Here is a 20,395-nt window from a genome sequence, read left to right as displayed (position 1 = left end):
TGTTTGTTTTTTAAGCGAGAAAGTGGCACACAGAAAATTCCGAAAATTTCGCATTATTGAAAGACTTCTCCATCAACAGGACAGTGGTTTCTTTCTCGAAGGGAAGAACTTTGACGTTTGTGGTAGCTGCCAGCAGAGGGCAGCAAATTTGTCTTTTCCGGGTTTGACATGGGCATCTTAGTTTAGCGACATCTGCTGGATTGTTAAAGTATTTGTTTACTTACGAAGACGACAATTTTTTTCCTCTCAGATATACTTTAAAGGGATCCTCCGACTTAAAGACTTGCTATTCAACCAATTGTGGTTTAAAATAAAATGGTTACAATTATTACCATGGTTACCACAACATTGTTCCAAAAATTCAACATCTTCTTTCTTAATCCTACGCATTGTTAAACAACCAGACCGCAATGCACACATGGGGAAAAACTGCGGTAAAAGCGATTGCTTAATTTTTGTAACCACTGTTTTTAAACAAGACCACAACAAGCATTATTTACTTCCACTCGCGCTTCATTTAAGAAACGCCCCCTATTGGCGCTCATCCAATCAGATGCTCGTACATCAACGTCACGTCCGGTAAGAAAAATAAACACATCAGCTGTCAACGAAGTTTTAATTAAAAATAATTAGTTCCAAAACGGCTCGAAACCAAAATGTAATTGATAAATTTTTGGTTAAACATCTAATGCTTAAACTTGTTAATAAAATAACGTTTTAAAGAACTATGGTAACCATTAAATCATGGTTAATTTCCATGGTTAAAATTTTAGACTTGGTATTTTCATAAAAATAAATACAAAAAAATTTTTAATAAATTATTGGTTAGACATCCATATGGTTAGAATTGTTGATAAAATAACATTTTAAATAACAATAGTTAAAATTTTAGACACGTTATTTTTTGTTTCGTGCCGTTTTGGAACAAATTATTTTAATTAAAATTTCGCAACTTCGTTGACAACTGATGTGTTTATTTTTCCTACCGGAAGTGACGTTAGTGTATGAGCATCTGATTGGACGAGCGATGTTAGAGGGCGTTTCTTAAAAGGGGCGCGAGTGGAAGTAAACAGGTCCTGTTTAAAAACTGTTGTTACAAAAACTAAGCAATCGCTTTTATTGGATTTTTTCGCATGTGTGCATCACGGTCTGGTTTTTTAACTATGCGTAGGATTAAGAAAGAAGCTGTCGAACTTGTGGAAGACGTGAAACCGAAGCGGAAGAGGCAGAGGACGCGTGGTAAAATCGGTAACAGGGCACGATAACTTGGAAAAATACTACATTTCGTGTTATAATTTATTGTGTTGCTAAATCCCACGTTTCGACATTCAAATTTCATTTAAGTACAAAATGTCATTTTCTCTAAATCCATATGTTGAATTTTGTCATATCACTTTATGCCTCTCCTGCAGAAGAGCTCTCAGAAGTTGTGTCACCCTCAGCTTATCATACCTTCCATGATCCTGCCGAGATTTGTCTCCTGCGAACTCACCTTCTCAGCTGGTACGACTTGGAAAAGAGAGAGCTGCCATGGAGGACTCTGGTATAGAATGACATTATTATAATACACCATTACACTGCAAATAGAATAGAATGGAAAGCCTTTATTGTCATTATATAGAGTAGGATAGTGTTGCTACCAGGATGCCAGGTGTGGGTGGGCATTAGTCTTACCTGGGGGGGGCAAAAAAAAAAAAAAAAAGCTACAATACTCAAGTAGGTCGTAGGGCTACTGCACCTTAAAACATGTTTTGTTTTCTCCTTGAGATAACTGTTGTTGTGATTTGGTCTAAACAAATAAAAGTTGATTTGATTTTATTTGACTTAGAACACATCCATAACTGAACAGTATGGACATGCAGGTGACAATGTTGTTTTTAGGTAACCTATTGTGGTTCCTCGGTTTTATTATTATTATTATAGTTATTCTTTGTTCCGCAGCCCTTTTGAGCTCAATTTCACCGCTTAGAATGCTTCAAAATGCACCAAAATCGGCAGGCAGGTCAAGACAGGTGCAATCTTTGATACCGTTTAAAGACAAATTCCAAATACACGATGTAGCGCCCCCTAGCAGTCATTCTTTGTCCCGCCGACGCTTTGAGCCCTACTTTGACCCCCTCAGAATGCTTCAAAACTCACCAAACTCAATAGCCAGGTGAACACTGCTGAAAACTTTGATAGAATGTAAAAAAAAAAAAAAAAAAAAAAAAAAAAAATATATATATATATATATATATATATATATATATATATATATATAAAGGCTGTCAAAATTATCGCGTTAACGGCCGTTAATTAATTTTTTAATTGAATCACGTTAAAATATTTGACACACTTAACGCATGCACTGAATGAGCCGCTCTCGCATTGCCTCAAACAGATTTCAATGAGGCCGTTTATGGACATTAAGAGTGAAGAGAATGCCACCGGCTGCTTGGGGGCAGCGCAGCGAGCGGCGTTCCATACTAATGTTATTCCTTCTAATAGTGGGAGAATTAGTAGTTGTGAGACGTTTATGCTGTTGCTTTCTGCTCCACACATATTTCGGTAAGTTTGCTTTCTTTTAGTGGCAATTATGTGTCTCTTGTTGTATTTTGGATAAGATATGCTCAGAGATATATCTGTTATAAAGGCGAGGGGACACAGGCGTTCTTTGGGCTGCGCCGTTTATTGGCATACGCTTCTGCAACTCCTTCACAACAAACAGAAGTATCATTTAGTAAAAGCACAACAAAAATAATATTGCTATCTCTCAAAAAAAATAATGTTCACAAAAAGAAAAGCACTTCAGTCTGTAGTAATGAGGCCCTATTCTCACACAGCTAAACAACAATGCAAAGTGAACTGGCATTACTCAGAGTTTGGTCACTCAGTTCTTCTTCTTATTATTATTTTTATTCTTATTATTATATTAACTCTACTTTTGACTGAAAATTGTGCAAATTTTATTCAAACGAAAATATGAAGAGGGGTTTTAATATAAAATTACTATAAAAAATAGTAAATAAATAATAATAAAATTAAATTAATAAAATAAAATAAAATAAATTAGTAAAAATAAAATAATAATAAAAATTACTATAACAACTTGGGCGGCTGTGGCGCAGTTGGTATCTGGAGTTCTCCTTGGACCAAAGGGTCAGTGGTTCGATTCCGGGCTACGACTGCCCACTGTCGAAGTGCCCTTGGGCAAGGCACTGAACCCTGATTTGCCTCCAATGGGTTGACAGCGCCTTGCATGGCAGCAGCCCCATTGGTGTGTGAATGTGTGCGTGAATGGGTAAATGTGTGCTACTGTAAAGCGCTTTGGGCATGGTAACCATGCAGATAAATGCGCTATATAAGTACTGTCCATTTACCATTTTAACTTGTAACTATAACATTGATCTTTTATGAACTACAAGTCTTACTATCCATGGATCACTTAAACAGAAAGAATGTTAATAATGCCATTTGTGGATTTATTGTTATAATAAACAAATACAGCACTTACGTACAGTATGTTGTATGTATATATCCGTCTTGTGTCTTATCTTTCCATTCCAACAATAATTTACAGAAAAATATGGCATACTTTAGAGATGGTTTGAATTGCGATTAATTACGATTAATTAATTTTTAATCTGTAATTGACTCGATTAAAAATTTTAATCGTTTGACATCCCTTATATATATATATATATATATATATATATATATATATATGTATATACAGTGCCTTGCAAAAGTATTCGGCCCCCTTGAATCTTGCAACCTTTCGCCACATTTCAGGCTTCAAACATAAAGATATGAAATTTAATTTTTTTGTCAAGAATCAACAACAAGTGGGACACAATCGTGAAGTGGAACAACATTTATTGGATAATTTAAACTTTTTTAACAAATAAAAAACTGAAAAGTGGGGCGTGCAATATTATTCGGCCCCTTTACTTTCAGTGCAGCAAACTCACTCCAGAAGTTCAGTGAGGATCTCTGAATGATCCAATGTTGTCCTAAATGACCGATGATGATAAATAGAATCCACCGTTGTGTAATCAAGTCTCCGTATAAATGCACCTGCTCTGTGATAGTCTCAGGGTTCTGTTTAAAGTGCAGAGAGCATTATGAAAACCAAGGAACACACCAGGCAGGTCCGAGATACTGTTGTGGAGAAGTTTAAAGCCGAATTTGGATACAAAAAGATTTCCCAAGCTTTAAACATCTCAAGGAGCACTGTGCAAGCCATCATATTGAAATGGAAGGAGCATCAGACCACTGCAAATCTACCAAGACCCGGCCGTCCTTCCAAACTTTCTTCTCAAACAAGGAGAAAACTGATCAGAGATGCAGCCAAGAGGCCCATGATCACTCTGGATGAACTGCAGAGATCTACAGCTGAGGTGGGAGAGTCTGTCCATAGGACAGCAATCAGTCGTACACTGCACAAATCTGGCCTTTATGGAAGAGTGGCAAGAAGAAAGCCATTTCTCAAAGATATCCATAAAAAGTCTCGTTTAAAGTTTGCCACAAGCCACCTGGTAGACACACCAAACATGTGGAAGAAGGTGCTCTGGTCAGATGAAACCAAAATTGAACTTTTTGGCCACAATGCAAAACGATATGTTTGGCGTAAAAGCAACACAGCTCATCACCCTGAACACACCATCCCCACTGTCAAACATGGTGGTGGCAGCATCATGGTTCTGGCTTGCTTTTCTTCAGCAGGGACAGGGAAGATGGTTAAAATTGACGGGAAGATGGATGCAGCCAAATACAGGAACATTCTGGAAGAAAACCTGTTGGTATCTGCACAAGACCTGAGACTGGGACGGAGATTTATCTTCCAACAGGACAATGATCCAAAACATAAAGCCAAATCTACAATGGAATGGTTCAAAAATAAACGTATCCAGGTGTTAGAATGGCCATGTCAAAGTCCAGACCTGAATCCAATCGAGAATCTCTGGATAGAGCTGAAGACTGCTGTTCACAAACACTCTCCATCCAACCTCACTGAGCTCGAGCTGTTTTGCAAGGAAGAATGGGCAAGAATGTCAGTCTCTCGATGTGCAAAACTGATAGAAACATACCCCAAGTGACTTGAAGCTGTAATTGGAGCAAAAGGTGGCGCTACAAAGTATTAACGCAAGGCGGCCGAATAATATTGCACGCCCCCACTTTTCAGTTTTTTATTTGTTAAAAAAGTTTAAATTATCCAATAAATTTTGTTCCAATTCACGATTGTGTCCCACTTGTTGTTGATTCTTGACAAAAAATTAAAAATTTATATCTTTATGTTTGAAGCCTGAAATGTGGCGAAAGGTTGCAAGGTTCAAGGGGGCCGAATACTTTTGCAAGGCACTGTATATATATATACTGTATGTGTATGTATATATATATATATATATATATATATATATATATATATATATATATATATATATACATATGCGTAAACGTGTATAGCGCCCCCTAGGAACAAAACCAACATTTTTTTTTTTAATTTTTTTTTTTAAAGGTGAAAGAGGAGGTAACAAGTTTAAAATTTAGACCACATCAGTACTATATGAATGGGATACCATACGCGGTGCCCAGACTGCCGTTAGGACTACATCCACTTTTCTTTGGGTGGGCAGAGCGTGTCCGTGGGTGGGCACTGCCCCACCCCGCCCCCCCGTAACGCCCCTGGAGTACGACAATAAAGTTTCACCGTAACATGCATCAGATAAAACAAAAGTACAATAAGCTAATATAAAAACAACGGTTACAGGGTATACAGACTGTAAATATAGTGAATAAGTGACTAGCAGCAAATGGTGAGGCAGAAGTAATATAACAGTGGGTATATGAAAATTTACAGTACTCAGATTACGAGGCAGATGGCTGACTTGAAATTATAGTGCAAATGACAGTTTGTGTATAGGCAAGGCAAATTTTTATTTCTATAGCACAATTCAACACAAAGCAATTCAAAGTGCTTTACATCACATGAAGGTCATAAAAAACAAAAGAACGTTAAAGGCAATCGAAACAGGATATAAAATGAAAATGAATGAAATCACATTACATTGAAACCAGAAATGGAAATAAAGCAGAAAAGGAATAAAAAGCAAATAGCTTGAAGTTTGATATATGTAGACATTTATGGATATGCTGTGATAAACAAAAGCGTTTTTAGCCCTGATTTAAAGGAGCTAACACTTTTAGCACACATCAGACCTTCAGGACCTTCTGTGCGGTATTAATATTGTTGTCTTTTACTTAAAAGAGTCATGGTCTAGTTTTTAGTTGTGATTTCTTTAATTTTTCATTTTTGAATTTAAGAGTAAACATGTATTGCATTTAAATGGGTGTACTTGATCTATTAATATATACTGTATTCTCAGTGTTAATTGTAATTTTTTTTTTTTTTTTTTTGGGGGGGAGAGCGCAATAATATTGCATATCGACTCAAATTTGTTATCGCGACAGGCCTATGTTATAGTCCAATCTACTGAAAATGAATGCATGCATAAGTTTTTCCATGTCTTGTTGAGTCAGAAGCCCCTTAATTCTGTCTATATTTTGTTAGGTGTTAATAAGCAGATTTAGCGACTGACTTTAGATGGCTATCAAATTTTAGGTCTGAGTCGTTAATTACGCCAAGATTTCTGACTTGATTTGTAGCTGTAAGTGACATTCTGCTAAGGTGCGTGCTTATATTTGACCTTTCCTTTTTTGGCCCAAAGATTATCACTTCTGTGTTCTCCACATTTAACTGGAGAAAATTATGGCACAACCATTCATTGATTTAATGAATGCATTTACTCACGGAGACTAAGGGACTATAATCATGTGGGAACAAAGAAATGTAGAGATGTGTTTCATCTGCATAGGTGTGATAGGAGATGTCATATTGTTCCATGATCGGAGCTAGTGGGAGCATGTACTGTAGATGTTAAATGAGAGTGGTCTAAGAATAGACCCTTGAGGGACTCCACATGTGAATTTGATTCGTTCTGACTGATGGTTTCCCATTGACACAAAGAAATCCCTATGAAATAAGTAAGATGTGAACCACTGAAGAACAGTGTCAGTAGATAGATATTAATTTAACAGTGCAAAAATGCTATAACAGTGCAAATATTGCATATGCAGTACCCAAATTGAGACAGATGTCTGAGAACATACTGTATTACTTAGTGAGATGCATATGACAATGTTGTGGCATTGCTCACTAACTCTTAAATTTATTTTTTTTACATGTTTGTTTTGTCATTAAATAGTAAAACGTGGAGACACAATGTACTTTTACGAGGAAAAGAACCCAACTTAAATTGTCTGATGTGCTTGTATTACTCTGACAGGCACTAACAGAGCCCGATGTCAACATAAGAACATATGCAGGTACAATAAATCTGATTTATGTAACTGCAATTGAGTTGCTTAAATTAATGTTTGTCTGTCCCTTTTCAAGTTTGGGTGTCAGAGATCATGCTGCAACAGACGCAGGTTGCCACGGTGATAGATTATTACAAAAAATGGATCAAGGTACTTTAGTTTTAGTCAGGGGTTTAGTAATTTTGTTGATTTCTTGAGGTTGTAAAATTGTGTCAATATGTTCCAGCGCTGGCCAACGGTTGCAGATCTCGCAGCGGCTACACTAGAGGTGACAAACTAAGCCTTGAATATTCGTCCGAAAGAATTCTGTTTGAATGTGATTATTATTTTGATGTGTAGGAGGTAAATCAAATGTGGGCGGGCCTTGGCTACTATTCACGAGGGAAGCGTCTGCATGAAGGGGCTCAAAAGGTGAGCTTTGTTTTGACATTTTAAATGCTATCTTTTTTTATCAATTAAAAAAAAACATCTTTAAAAAATGTACGCTGCTTGTCTAAATGCATTTTATGTGTACAGGTGGTGTCAGAGCTCGATGGACGGATGCCCGACACGGTGGATGAGCTGCTGAAGCAACTACCGGGAGTGGGCCGCTACACTGCCGCGGCCATCGGTTCCATCTCGCTGGGCCAAGTCAGCCGTCACACAAACACATGCCTTTATTGACAGAAAATGACTTGGTCCCTTGTCACCTAGGTTACCGGAGCCGTTGACGGCAACGTCATTCGTGTCTTGTGTCGCATGAGAGCCATCGGGGCTGACTGCACGAGTCCTGCAGTCACTGAGGCACTTTGGTGAGTGTGTTCATTCTTTGGCTAGCATATATTATCATTGAAATGCATGGACATTCCATTAATACATTCTAGCTGTAAAACAACTTGCAGTCTAATAACAGGGTATCTGCGGGGTCTTAAAAAGTGTTTTAAAAAATTCTTATATACAATTATTTGATTTTAAGGCCTTAAAATGTCTAAAATTGTTCAAAAATTTCATAAAAAGTATTAAATACAATTTGGAAAGGTCTTAAAAATCTGTTGATGTTACCTTTATTTAGAACATGCTTAAAATTTCAGTCTGGCTTTTAATTGTTTCGATTTTTGTGGACGCTATAACGTATATACAAAGACTACCTGTGCTGCCCGGTCAGAATTTATCGAAAACAAGCAGGTTTTGCTGTTCAAGCGCAGTTGCGCGTCGACAGCTTAGTTAGCATAGTCATAGTGGAGAAAACAGAATTGATTTACAGTACAATGGTACCTCTACTTATGAATAGTTATGTGTAGGCCTGTCGCAATAACAAATTTTAGTGTGCGATAATTATTGTCATAAATTATTGCGATATGCGATATTATTGCGCCCCCCCACCTCCAATTTTTTTTAAACCAATTTACAATAACACAGTGAGAATACAGTATAGATCAAGTTCACCCATTTAAACGCGATAAATATTTACTCTTAAATTCAAAAATACTTTTTAAGAAATCACAACTAAAAACAATAGACCATGCCTCTTAAGTAAAAAAAAAAAGCAATATTAATACTGCACAAGAAACACAGAATAAACAAAATGTGTTTTAAAAAAAAAATAAATAAATAAATAAATAAAATAAAATAAAATAAAAAAGAAAATTGCACTTAATAACTTAAGCATTTAGGCTAATGCAAACTTTTCCCGTCATAGCTTCTGCAGTGTTCCATAGGGATGCAACGATACAGTTAAGTCACGGTTCGGTACGATTTTTGATACGGGGGACACGATTTTCGATCTGATTCAATACATGTAATGCTCTGTAAAAAAAAATTTTTTAATTTGTTTCGTTTTTTTTTTTTGTTTGTTTGTTTGTTTTTGGGTTTTTTTTTTTTTTTTTTTGCTAACGAGCAATTTTAAAATTACCATCATATAAACATGCATTTTAGTGCATAATATTTATGTGCTTACTTCTTACTTATCTGAAAAAAATTTGTATAAAAGTGCTGAGAACAATCTTTACTGTTTGTAAAGTGAGGCAGGGCACACTGTTGATTGCTACAGCTCTCTTAGCAGCTAGGATTACTACATGAGCAAGACATCTTATTTGTGGTCCGAATCCATCTGTGTCACGTACCGAATGAACAATATTTGCTACATTATCTATAGTCACTGGTATGGATTGATTTGGCCTTCTTAACTTCCATTCAGTCATGACAGTTTAGAATTCATCGATGTAGTATATAGACTACGTGTCCCATAATCACTCTGGCCTCACGTAGCCAATGGCATGGGACGTAGCACATCTAGTTTGCCATTTCATGATATCTAGTGTGTGGGCGCATTAAAAAAGTTAGCAAGCGCCGCTGAAGTCACGTCTGCTCATTACTACACAACACCAGCATATGACAATCGACTTTCATAAACAGGATGAGTTTTAAGCACAGCGCTCTTCATTTCATTCATCATGTCCGTTGTCAAAGCGAGGTTGTTCGTAGCAGCCAAGTCGGTAACAATGTTTTGGCGGACGTCGTTGTAAATATCCGGCGTTGTGCCGAAAAATAGCCGCCACGCGTGAAATGTCACTCCTGACGGGAGCGCTCACACGTCCACAACACCGGCGCGCCGTAGATGGTCCACAGTCACTTCGGAGCACTGACGCGGCCGATATACGTTGAACAATAGGATATAATGGGAACAATTGGCTCCGGCGCTAGTTTTTGCCGGACCTGGAACGAAGATGCATTTTGCGCAGTTGGTAACGAGGAATCCGAACTTTTAACAGCACGTCTGCTGCACGCACGTGCACGCGAGGCGATAAATCGCAGCGGAAAAATTACCGCCTTCATTTTTATTTATCACGCGATAAATGGAATTATTGCATATTGCGACAGGCTTAGGTATGTGCCAAAATATCACGGTATTGCAATTACAGCTCTAAAATGTATTACTTTGAGATATCTGGGTTTAAAAAAAAAAAAAAAAAAAGAACTCTTTTCCTTTGAACATGATTTTTATTTTTCAAAAGATTGGCAAATTGAAACATACATTTCTAAAAAATAACAAAATAGTCAAAATAAAATTAAAATAATTGCAGCCACAGCTCAACATTATTACCATGAGAACAAAAATTATTGAATTATTTTCCATAAAAAGCACGTGTGTATGACTCGTATCATGTTTACATTATACACACACTCTCTTTCTCAACACAGAGAGGAAAAAAACACGTTTTGCCACCGCTAAACACACTAAACACGTTGGAGTTAACGTAAACGTTCATGATAATATTTACTAACCTTGAATTTTGTATAAATGCAAAATCATATTGGAGGTATTGCCTCCTCGGCAGCCACCTTCTGCAAACATGTTTTACAGGTCGGTTGTCCGTCCTCCTCTAAGTCGTGGCCGTCTGTAACTTTTCTGTAGTCGAAGTATTCCCATACTAGCGATTTTGTTTTCGTCGGTGGGGGAAAAAGTTTAGGAGTTTCACCTTCTCCAGCCATCGTGTAGCACAGCTGACTCACTGACACTGAGCAACAACCGGTGGGGGAGGGTTGAGCTTTGCGGCTGTAAGCGAGGGGTTTCTTCAAGCATTTTTGGGACGTAAAAAATAACTAATACCTTAGGGACGGTATGACAGAAAATTATGATGGTATACCTTGAAACCGGTAATCGGTATATGTCGACTTACGAACGTCTCTACGTACATAATTTTTAGGTTATAAAATATTGCTTGTTAAAAAGGAAATTTCAGGATATGAAAGGCAAAAATACAGTTTGGCTGGTACTTGCAGCTCCCAGATTTTACTGAATGTAACATACTTATAGTTACTCTGCCATTGGTCATTGCCTAGCATTCCTGGCATCCAATTAGCTAAGAGGGACCTCTACAGTATGTGTATGTGTGTATCCCAGCATCCTCTTCATTCGCTACTTGCGTTCCGACAGCTTTACATGAGTGTATTAACAGTTATTCTTTATTCTTGGTTTTTTACACTATGCAAAAGTCTGATTTTATGTTTATTGTGCAATAATCTAATTGTAACATGTATTTGTTACATGTTTTGATTAGGGCTGTCAAAATTATCGCGTTAACGGGCGTTAGTTAATTTTTAAAATTAATCACGTTAAAACATTTGACGCATTTAACGCACATGCCCCGCTCAAACAGATTAAAATGACAGCTGACATGACATGATATAAAATGACATTTCCAGTTGTTACTTATGTTTTTTGGTGTTTTGCCGCCCTCTGCTGGCGCTTGGGTGAGACTGATTTTTTGGGATTCAGCACCATAATTATTATTGACATCAACAATGGCGGGCTACTAGTTTATTTTTTTGACTGAAAATTTTACACACTTAAAACGAAAACATTAAGAGGGGTTTTAATTTAAAATTTCTAGAACGTGTACTAACATTTATCTTTTAAGAACTACAAGTCTTTCTATCCATGGATCGCTTTAACAGAATGTAAATGTTAATGCCATCTTGTTTGTTGTTATAATAAACAAATACAGTACTTATGTACCGTATGTTGAATGTATATATCCGTCTTGTGTCTTATCTTTCCATTGCAACAATAATTTACAGAAAAATATGGCATATTTTATAAATGGTTTGAGTTGCGATTAATTACGATTAATTCATTTTTAAGCTGTGATTAACTCGATTAAAAAATGTAATCGTTTGACAGCCCTAGTTTTGATTCATTTTTATGCATTATAAAAGATTTATGTCTGAATTTTGGGGGGTTTGGAACGGATTAGGGCATTTAAATAGAAAACTCGTCTCTACTTACAGAATTTTCAAGTTACAAAACTACTTCCAGAACCAATTAATTTCATAAGTTGAGGTACTACTGCAGTTACATACATGGGTAAGTCCAAATGTAATGATTTCTGGCTTCAGAATGATTTCAAAACCCGTATGAAGCACACTGCAAATTGCAAATAATTCCGGGCCTCCAATTTTCCTTAAAATCTTTTGTACGTTTTTTTGCCAGTATTGATGTGAAATGGGTCTTAACTTTTATTCATTATGGTCTTAAAAAGTCTTAAATTTGTATTGTTTAACCCTGCAGAGACCCTGAATAATGTTGTTAATCAAGGCAATAAAGAAGCAATTAATGAAAAGTGATTCAGCGACCTGCAATAATATTAGTCGATTTTTGCAGAGGATAAAGAATATATGCAGGTTATTCCAAATATGTATGGCACATTGTTTTGTTTTATTTAATTTTTTTTAAATAATACTCTCGGGCAGATTTAATTATTTATATACAAGGACAGTGCATATTAACATTAGAACTCACTGTAAAATAGGCCAGAATTAGCCTAAAGGCTACTTTTCATCTGTAGTCCTAGACCAGATGTACATGGGCATCCTGAATGGCACACTTAAAATATTTTACTTTTCCCAAAAATTCATTGACACAATCGTGGTTGTGCTTAATAAGTTCGAATTTACAGCATTTTGTTGGAGCGTTACGGCTAACGTAGTCAAATGACATTATAATGATAATATTATTGCCGTTTACAGTGCTACTTGCAGTACGAAAGAACATTTCTTTAAGAATAAATCAATTTACAATTAAAAAATATTTTAAACAGTAATAGTAGTATTTTTGGTAGTTTGACGTAGTTTATTTGGTAGTAGGGGTGCACGATATCCATTTTTTGAAACCGATACCGATATTGATAAATTCCTGCTCCTCAAAGCCGATATCGATAACCGATAATAAATATATAATTTTTTAAATGTATAGATGTTTTTGAACACCTGGAGGTTTAAAAAAAACAAAAAAAAACTAGTGGTGGTTTCAACATAGATTTGCCTTTGATCTCACCAGATTTTTTATAATGACATAAACAAAACAGTGCGTTTCACTTCCGCACTGCCCGACAGCTAGCTAAGAATGAATGCACTTCCATAAACCACAAGGCCTGGTCTTTTCTTGCTTTTATGGGAAGACACTCGTCTTAATATTGTGAAAGTACAACAGAAAAATACACATATTCAATACTCAATATACAACAAACTGCACAATACACTTATATACACAACTATTATATGTATAGCATAGCACACTAGCTTGAGCTACTAAAGCATTGGCTGGCTTCTATAACACAATTTATGAAGTTCTGTACATATGACCCTTCACCACAGAAGTAAACATATATTGAACATCCATATGTTATAGTAAACATAAAATACTTACATTAATTTCCGAGGCGGAAACGTAACAGAAAGCATTCACAACTGTCAATGCTACCGCTAGACACCGCAATGTGTAAGTGATTGAACCAAACTACTGTAACAAAAAATAGATGCAGTGAATTATTCTGACCAGCAGGTGGGAGCAATGCCCCGCAAATGGTCAACTGATTTCCCATACTGGTGTGTATAATGTAAAGCCAGAACAGTTCATATCATATTATCGGTCCTATTAAAAATGTTATTGGATTTATCGGGATGACGTCATAATTCCTATTATCGGACGGATAATTATCGGACCAATAATTATCGTGCACCAGTATTTGGTAGGCAAGTAGTAGTAATTACTAGTGTAAACTTATTAATTTAAGTAGAGCATAAATAAAATAAATAATATATGAATAAACAAATGTACTATTGGACCTTACAGTATAATCCGGTATGACTTATGTATAAAAATAAAGTCGTTTATTGATGATTCGCCTTACAGTCCAAAAAATACGAGTGTGGAATAAACTCTCACCACAGAAACTTTAAGGTTTGCCTCCTGAAATTGTGTTTTGAGTCTTCTTTTGAAAGCACAGGCATCATGAGCATTGCCAAAATGGCTTTAAGAAAATGTCTTCCAGGGTTTTGGCCAACACGCTGGTGGACCCTGAGCGAGCGGGGGACTTCAACCAGGCTATGATGGAGCTGGGGGCCCGAGTTTGTACTCCAAAAGGACCCCTGTGCAAGCAGTGTCCTGTACGCTCCCATTGCCATTCTTATCGCAAGGTACAGATACGTTGCATGTACATACAGGAAGTTGTGGGTGTCATTGTTATGGTTTTTGTGTGTAGGTTCATGCCAAACAAGAGCAAAATGCTAAAAGGCTGTTGGGGAAAAAGGACACGAAGCCTCCCGCACTTCCAGACATTGAAGACTGTAGTAGGTCATCATCTGGTGCCGGTGTAATATGCCCACTGTGTCCGACCGAACCTTGGAATGAAGAATTGGGTGTTCAGAACTTCCCAAGAAAGCCCGCCAAGAAGCCCCCCAGAGTGGAGCGAACTTGGACATGTGTACTGACTCGACATGGGGAAGATGGTGAGGAAGAGTTCCTCCTCATGCAAAGACCAAAACAAGGTTAGATGAATTTTAGTGTTTAAGTACATTGAAAAAGTATGTTTTCATAATCTGTACACAAATCCTCATGTTTTTTTTTTTTTTTTGTCAGGTTTGCTTGCAGGATTGTGGGAGTTTCCTGGTTTTGTGTTGGAAAAGGAGGACAAATGTGAAAAGAAACACAAGGTGGCGCTGTGCGACCGATTTAACAAGCTCATGGGAGTGCTGCTGATTGACACCTCCCTTCAGTATGTGGGAGAAGTAAGTGCTTGAAATTGTGTTACCACTGAAGGTGATAAACGTCAAATCCATGCCAATGACACACGATCATTCCTGAATTTGCGGACATGTTCGTAGGTGCGTCACCTATTTTCCCACATCCACCAAACGTATGAAGTTCACACTTTGCGTATGCAAGACACCGACATGCCGCCACAGAGGGAAAACGTGCGGTGGGTCAACAGATCGGCACTGGAGGAGGCCGCTGTATCTACAGGAGTCAAAAAGGCGAGTTATGGCATAGGTAGTTTGTGCATGTGCATACATTAAGCTATGCTGCTTTAACTCTTATGCCAAAGAAACATTTAAGATTTTATGATGGCAGTAATGACACGGAATAAAGCAAGCACATATAGAAAAATGGCCATTATAGGCTACACTCTTGGATGATACTTGATGCTTATCCATTGTAAATTACACCATCACAGAAGCTATCAGAGAAGTCACACACACATGCAGTGATACAAAATAGCGCGACATACTGACTGCTTGTTGCAGTCCGTGTGTAACGGGTGTGTGTGGTGTGTAGAAACCTCCCTCTCGATGGCTTCAAGAGGGTTAGGCCAGTCCTGACCTGGACGAGGGGGCGGTGTGGCTTCATGCAGACCGGTTACACGTGCCCAAAGCACTGCTACTGCATCAACTCATTGAGTTCAGCCACTTCGACAACGTTAGAGCCGCTGTCGGTGGTGATGGCGACTTCACGTCTCACGCAGAGAGCAGGGTTCCCGCGGGGTCTTAAAAGCATTGAATTTATCAATTTGGAAATGATACCTTTAAAGTTTATTGAAAAAGTATTGAATTTTCATTCATGCAAGTTTGAGACCTCTGTCTTATTTGAATGTAATAAAACCATTTAGGGGGAGGGGGAAAATCATAATTCTTGCATAAAAGGGTTAATTTTTTTTTTTTTAAATAGTTTCGTAACAAGGTAAAAAAAAAAACAGCAATCATACTTCATAAAAGTATACAGTAATGAACTTTAGATGAATTTTTATTCAAGTCAATGGACATAGTGCTGCTCTTTCTGGTGTGCACGTCTTGGCCACTAAGGGGCAGTAGAATATAGACAATTCAATTTAAGGTTTATATTGTCAATAAATTTGAACTGTATTTTAACAGCGGAAGCCTAATTTTTAAGGGTTTTTTTAATTATCTGCCGAACAGCTGCTTTTTGGGGGGGATAAATTGGGTTGTGCTCATTTTCACTTGACTGCCAATTTTTGCCTGAAAGAAAAACCGTGTCACACATTTCTTAATAAGCTGCCCCTTTCGGAGCTAAGATAATGTTTTACATGTATATACTGTATTTTTTAAGTACTGTATGTTAACTCTCATGCAGATTTTGAAGCTTTGTGACTCTGCTGGCCTTCAGAAAGAGACGACTTCTCCAGTAAGTCTCCCTCTGGTTCTGCTTGCTCATGTGAACGTTACATCTGGCCTACAGTTCAATTTTTAAAATGGACCAACTTTTAGAAAAGCATCAAACTCACAAATGCTTTCCAAACTTGTCTCTCTCAGGACGCAAAGAGGTTAAAGAACGACAGTGTGATAAGACCACGCAGGACAAATAAAGCCAAAATGAAGGCGTCGAGTGGAAGCAACAAGCAACTTTCACTCACGTCATTCTTCAGGACCACCAAGCAGGAACCTTGATCGCCATTTTAAATGCACTACAGCTACGATCTTTTAAATCTTTTAAAGTAATGACAGGTAGTGATGCAAATTTAGAATTCGGGGTCATTTCACTCATAAATGTAGACTTTTGTTTAAACAGAATTGTTCTCTTTGCCACCCAATCCCATTAAAGACTGGTTGGAAATGGGGCAAATGAGCAAATTTGGACCCCTTTTAAGCAATTGTTGATGTATTGGAAGAGAACCAATTATGGTAATCCTGTACCAGAAGTGGAGAAGCATGTTAACAAGTAGCCATTTCATAAACCTTTTTATAACAGGTTAAAAAAAATATATTCCTGTCCTAAATTTAATTTTATGACATGTATGTTTTATCACTTGCAAGAAATAAAATGTCAATGAGAGGAGCACTCTGGGCATGAAGTCTTCCGCTAAACAGCCAAATTCAAAGCGTCGCCATATTTCTGACTTCTTTGAGCTATGACCCTTTCTCTTCTTATATCACCTAGCCTGCAAATTTGAGTTGAATAGACTGATCCGTTATCACATCGCAAATTTCATTTTATGACATCTGTAACCTTTGACCCAATTAGACCCAAATTAAAACCTTTGGTTAACCAGTGTTTTTCCACCGGTGTGCCGCAACATGTTAGTATGTCGTGAGCAGGGGTGAAAGTGGGCGGGAACGGTCAGGAACGCAGTTCCGGTATAAGATTCAGGGCCGGAACGCTGTTCCAGTATGCGGTGCTTTGATTCCAAAAATATGACGGCATCTGTCAAAACGCTATGTAAAAAAAAAATAATAATACAAAGCTGCTACAAATGCATTTAATCTCAAAGAAGAAAACAATCTACCAACATCAGATTTACATGCACAAGTGTTAACAACAAGCATAATAAAGTGCTTGTGTAGCGTAATCCGTTTCCACCGATATTTACTATTTTTTTCCACGGACGGCATGGAGGTTTCACCAGCTGCTGCAGTTATCTGAGTCTGACGATGACTAGTCACGTCAATGTGCGAATGCACGCAACAAAGTTAAATGCCTGGACTCATTTATTTGTTCAATTGGCTGACATACTGACATGTGATCACCAGAGATAGTTAGCTCTGATTGGTTCAAAAGTGCATGTTTTCTGAAACCGCCAAAAAAAAAAAACAAAAAAAAAAGGGCAATGCAACAGAAAATTGATCAAATCTTTAAGAGCAAGGAAAGAGTTAAGGTGGCTTATGTATCATATTTAGTTTTATTTGCTCTGATGGGGAGGTTCAGAACATCTTAGCTGGCAATGTGCACTTTGGACTTATATTTGTTCATTTATGTTAGGCTACTTATTCATTTCCTTATGATTTAAAAAAGTCAATGTTTGCGCGATCTTCAAAATATATTCCATTTCACTCTGCATAATATGTCATTTGTACTTATAAGTAACATACATTCAGAAAAATATCTTTTTCATAAAAAAAAAAATAAAAAAAAACAACAACAAAAAATGTTTACACTATCTTCAATTTTAATATACATCCTGTGTTCTTAAGTAGTTAAAATTGAGATTTGGCATTTAGTATGTGAGGCAATAACGAAAAATAAAAAATTAGGAGATGGAGGTTGGGGTTATTGCTGTTTATGTTACCTTTTATTTTGCAAATCATTGAAAAAATTTTGAATGAAAATCAGTTTTTGTATATGTTATAGAAATAAATAACCAAAACAGTTTTCTTTGCATTTCAGTAGTTTTGACCCCCCCCCCCCCATAAAAAAATAAAATTTCTGGCTCCGTGGCGACCTTCACACCAGGGAGTTCCGGCAAGAAATTCTAACCATTTTCACCCCTGGTCGTGAGAGATACAGTGTACATAAACCAGTACTCAGCCATGCGAGTTGTAGAACCCAGTGTTTGTGTGAATCCCTTGTGAGTGTGGATATGTTGGCATCCTATTCTATGCTGCCTGATCGCTAATCCTGAAACACTTTCTCTACTTGAGTGTGTCTAATTGCACCTACTCATGCTGGGATTCCATCAGACATGTGACAGTCCAGACAAGTGGAAATGCTACGCGGGAGCCGCCCCAGGGCCACAGCCCTTCCCCAGCCAATCGGGGTTTGGTGGCGAGCCAGCGCAGCCCATCCCTCCTCTCGCAGCGCCAGCAAAGGGGCTGCCGTCAATCCCTCCCAACCCCCCCTCCCTGAGATCCAGAGTGGTCCCCTGGACCACCTGCCCCCCCCCCCCTTAAAAACACTCTAAAACAGGTCGGGAACCTATGTCTCACAAGCCATATCTGGCTCTTTTGATGAGTGTTGAACCGGCCGGCTCGTTTTACATGAACGAGCTGTGATGAGCTGATTGTTAACGACATCGCCAAGGGGTCGCTTGGTGTCCTCCACTGGTTTGTTTTTGTTAATAAAGTCTCCATGCTGAAGCCATCCGACGTGTCCAGGTGTTGTTTTTATACACTATGCCTCCCTCATTAGACAATCCCAACGATGACATGACACTTTCATGAGAATTAATGAATGCTTATAAGAGACGTCATTTAGTGTTATTTGCAAATTATCTCACTTTTGAATGGACGAAAAAGATCCAAGCTGGACAGAAATGGAATTAGTAACTTAATTTGCCGGATGACACATAATGACATCTGTCATAAGCATTCAGTAATGCCCATGATAGTGTCATGTCATAAATATGGCAGTCTTATGACACCACTGTCAAATAAAGTGTTTCCAAATACCATAAACAATTAATGAAACAACTGGAACAGCAACTGAATAAATAATTAGCACAAAACATGGATTTTGATTGTTAACTGAAGGAATTTAGTCATCCCAGCCCAAACTGCACGGGGAGGCCGGCAACAGAACGGAAATGTGCTCCGTCGCTGACTCCCCCGAGGAGCCAGGCAAAGGAGGAAGCTAAACTCCGCGCGTTCCTGTGTTAACCCTTTGCACACTGACTCCATGTTTCAAAAGCTTGAAGAACACTCGCCGAAAACAGGTTGACAATTTATTCGTCGACAATGGTCAAAGACAAGGCAAAAACAGACGACGGAGGGACAATTCTGGATCCAAAACAAGGCTACATGTTTCCGAGCAGAAGAAAATCTGTCTTATCTCAGTGTCCAGTCTTTTTGAAGTCTTTGCTGACGCGGGTCTCGTCGAAGGCGTTTCTGGGCGTTGCTTTGGGGCCGCCCCCGCTGTGGCCGGTTTTGGGCGGTTTAGGTTCGTGCGCGGATTGGGACGCCCGCTATCAACTTTGCTGTCCGGGCTGGTGGTGCTTGTTTTAGGACAAAGCGCTTTGTCCTTGGAGTTTGCTGAGAGCAGATTCCCCGAGTATGTGCGTCACTCTTGTGATAAGACGGCATTGTGTATCTCTATTTCTTCTCATTAAACTATGGTGTGCTATTTATTTTATATTAGTAGTGTAGTCCTACCGTAAATATGAAAATGATACACATTTCCTGATTAATTATATTACGTGTGTTAGCCTAATGCAAACAGTTAGACGGTGCCTACGAAAACCTGTACCATATGTATGTGTTAGACTATATATGTGTTAGACTAATGCAAACAGTTATATGGTGTGTGCGATGACGATATCGTTTCCCCTTCATAACGTATTTGCCCGAATATAAGACTGTGTTTTTTGCATTGAAATAAGACTGAAAAAGTGGGGGTCGTCTTATATTCGCGGTCTAGACATTATACCCATTCACGGTGCTAGATGGCGCCAGATATCATAGAAGCGATGTTCAGTCATGATAGATCTCAGCTACTCTCAAGTTTAACCAGTTTGCATTATATAATTGCAATGTTTTTCCTTATTCAGATTTG

The 20,395-nt window shown here is 37.9% G+C and overlaps 1 protein-coding gene across 1 annotated transcript; it reads left to right on the top strand.

Annotated features, from left to right (window-relative positions):
- Positions 1–1,040: 1,040 nt before the first annotated feature.
- Positions 1,041–18,799, top strand: mutyh (mutY DNA glycosylase). The gene is made up of 14 exons (XM_057842329.1): positions 1,041–1,248; positions 1,413–1,543; positions 7,326–7,365; positions 7,436–7,509; positions 7,586–7,627; positions 7,699–7,770; positions 7,876–7,989; positions 8,053–8,150; positions 14,172–14,316; positions 14,382–14,667; positions 14,759–14,907; positions 15,004–15,153; positions 16,268–16,318; positions 16,447–18,799. The coding sequence occupies exons 1-14, from the start codon at positions 1,134–1,136 to the stop codon at positions 16,579–16,581; spliced, it is 1,602 nt and encodes a 533-aa protein (XP_057698312.1). The 5' UTR covers positions 1,041–1,133; the 3' UTR covers positions 16,582–18,799.
- The last annotated feature ends 1,596 nt before the right edge of the window (positions 18,800–20,395 follow it).

This window comes from Corythoichthys intestinalis, chromosome 7, assembly GCF_030265065.1.
Source record: "Corythoichthys intestinalis isolate RoL2023-P3 chromosome 7, ASM3026506v1, whole genome shotgun sequence".
In the NCBI taxonomy this organism is placed as follows: Eukaryota; Metazoa; Chordata; class Actinopteri; order Syngnathiformes; family Syngnathidae; genus Corythoichthys; species Corythoichthys intestinalis.
This window is presented reverse-complemented; position numbering and strand designations above follow the sequence as displayed.

Excerpts from the sequence above, each read along its gene's own strand:
- mutyh (XM_057842329.1), top strand. The coding sequence starts at position 1,134 with ATGTGTGCATCACGGTCTGGTTTTTTAACTATGCGTAGGATTAAGAAA. Across the intron at positions 1,544-7,325 it reads AGCTGCCATGGAGGACTCTG|GCACTAACAGAGCCCGATGT; the intron begins GTATAGAATGAC and ends TTACTCTGACAG. Across the intron at positions 7,366-7,435 it reads CAACATAAGAACATATGCAG|TTTGGGTGTCAGAGATCATG; the intron begins GTACAATAAATC and ends TCCCTTTTCAAG.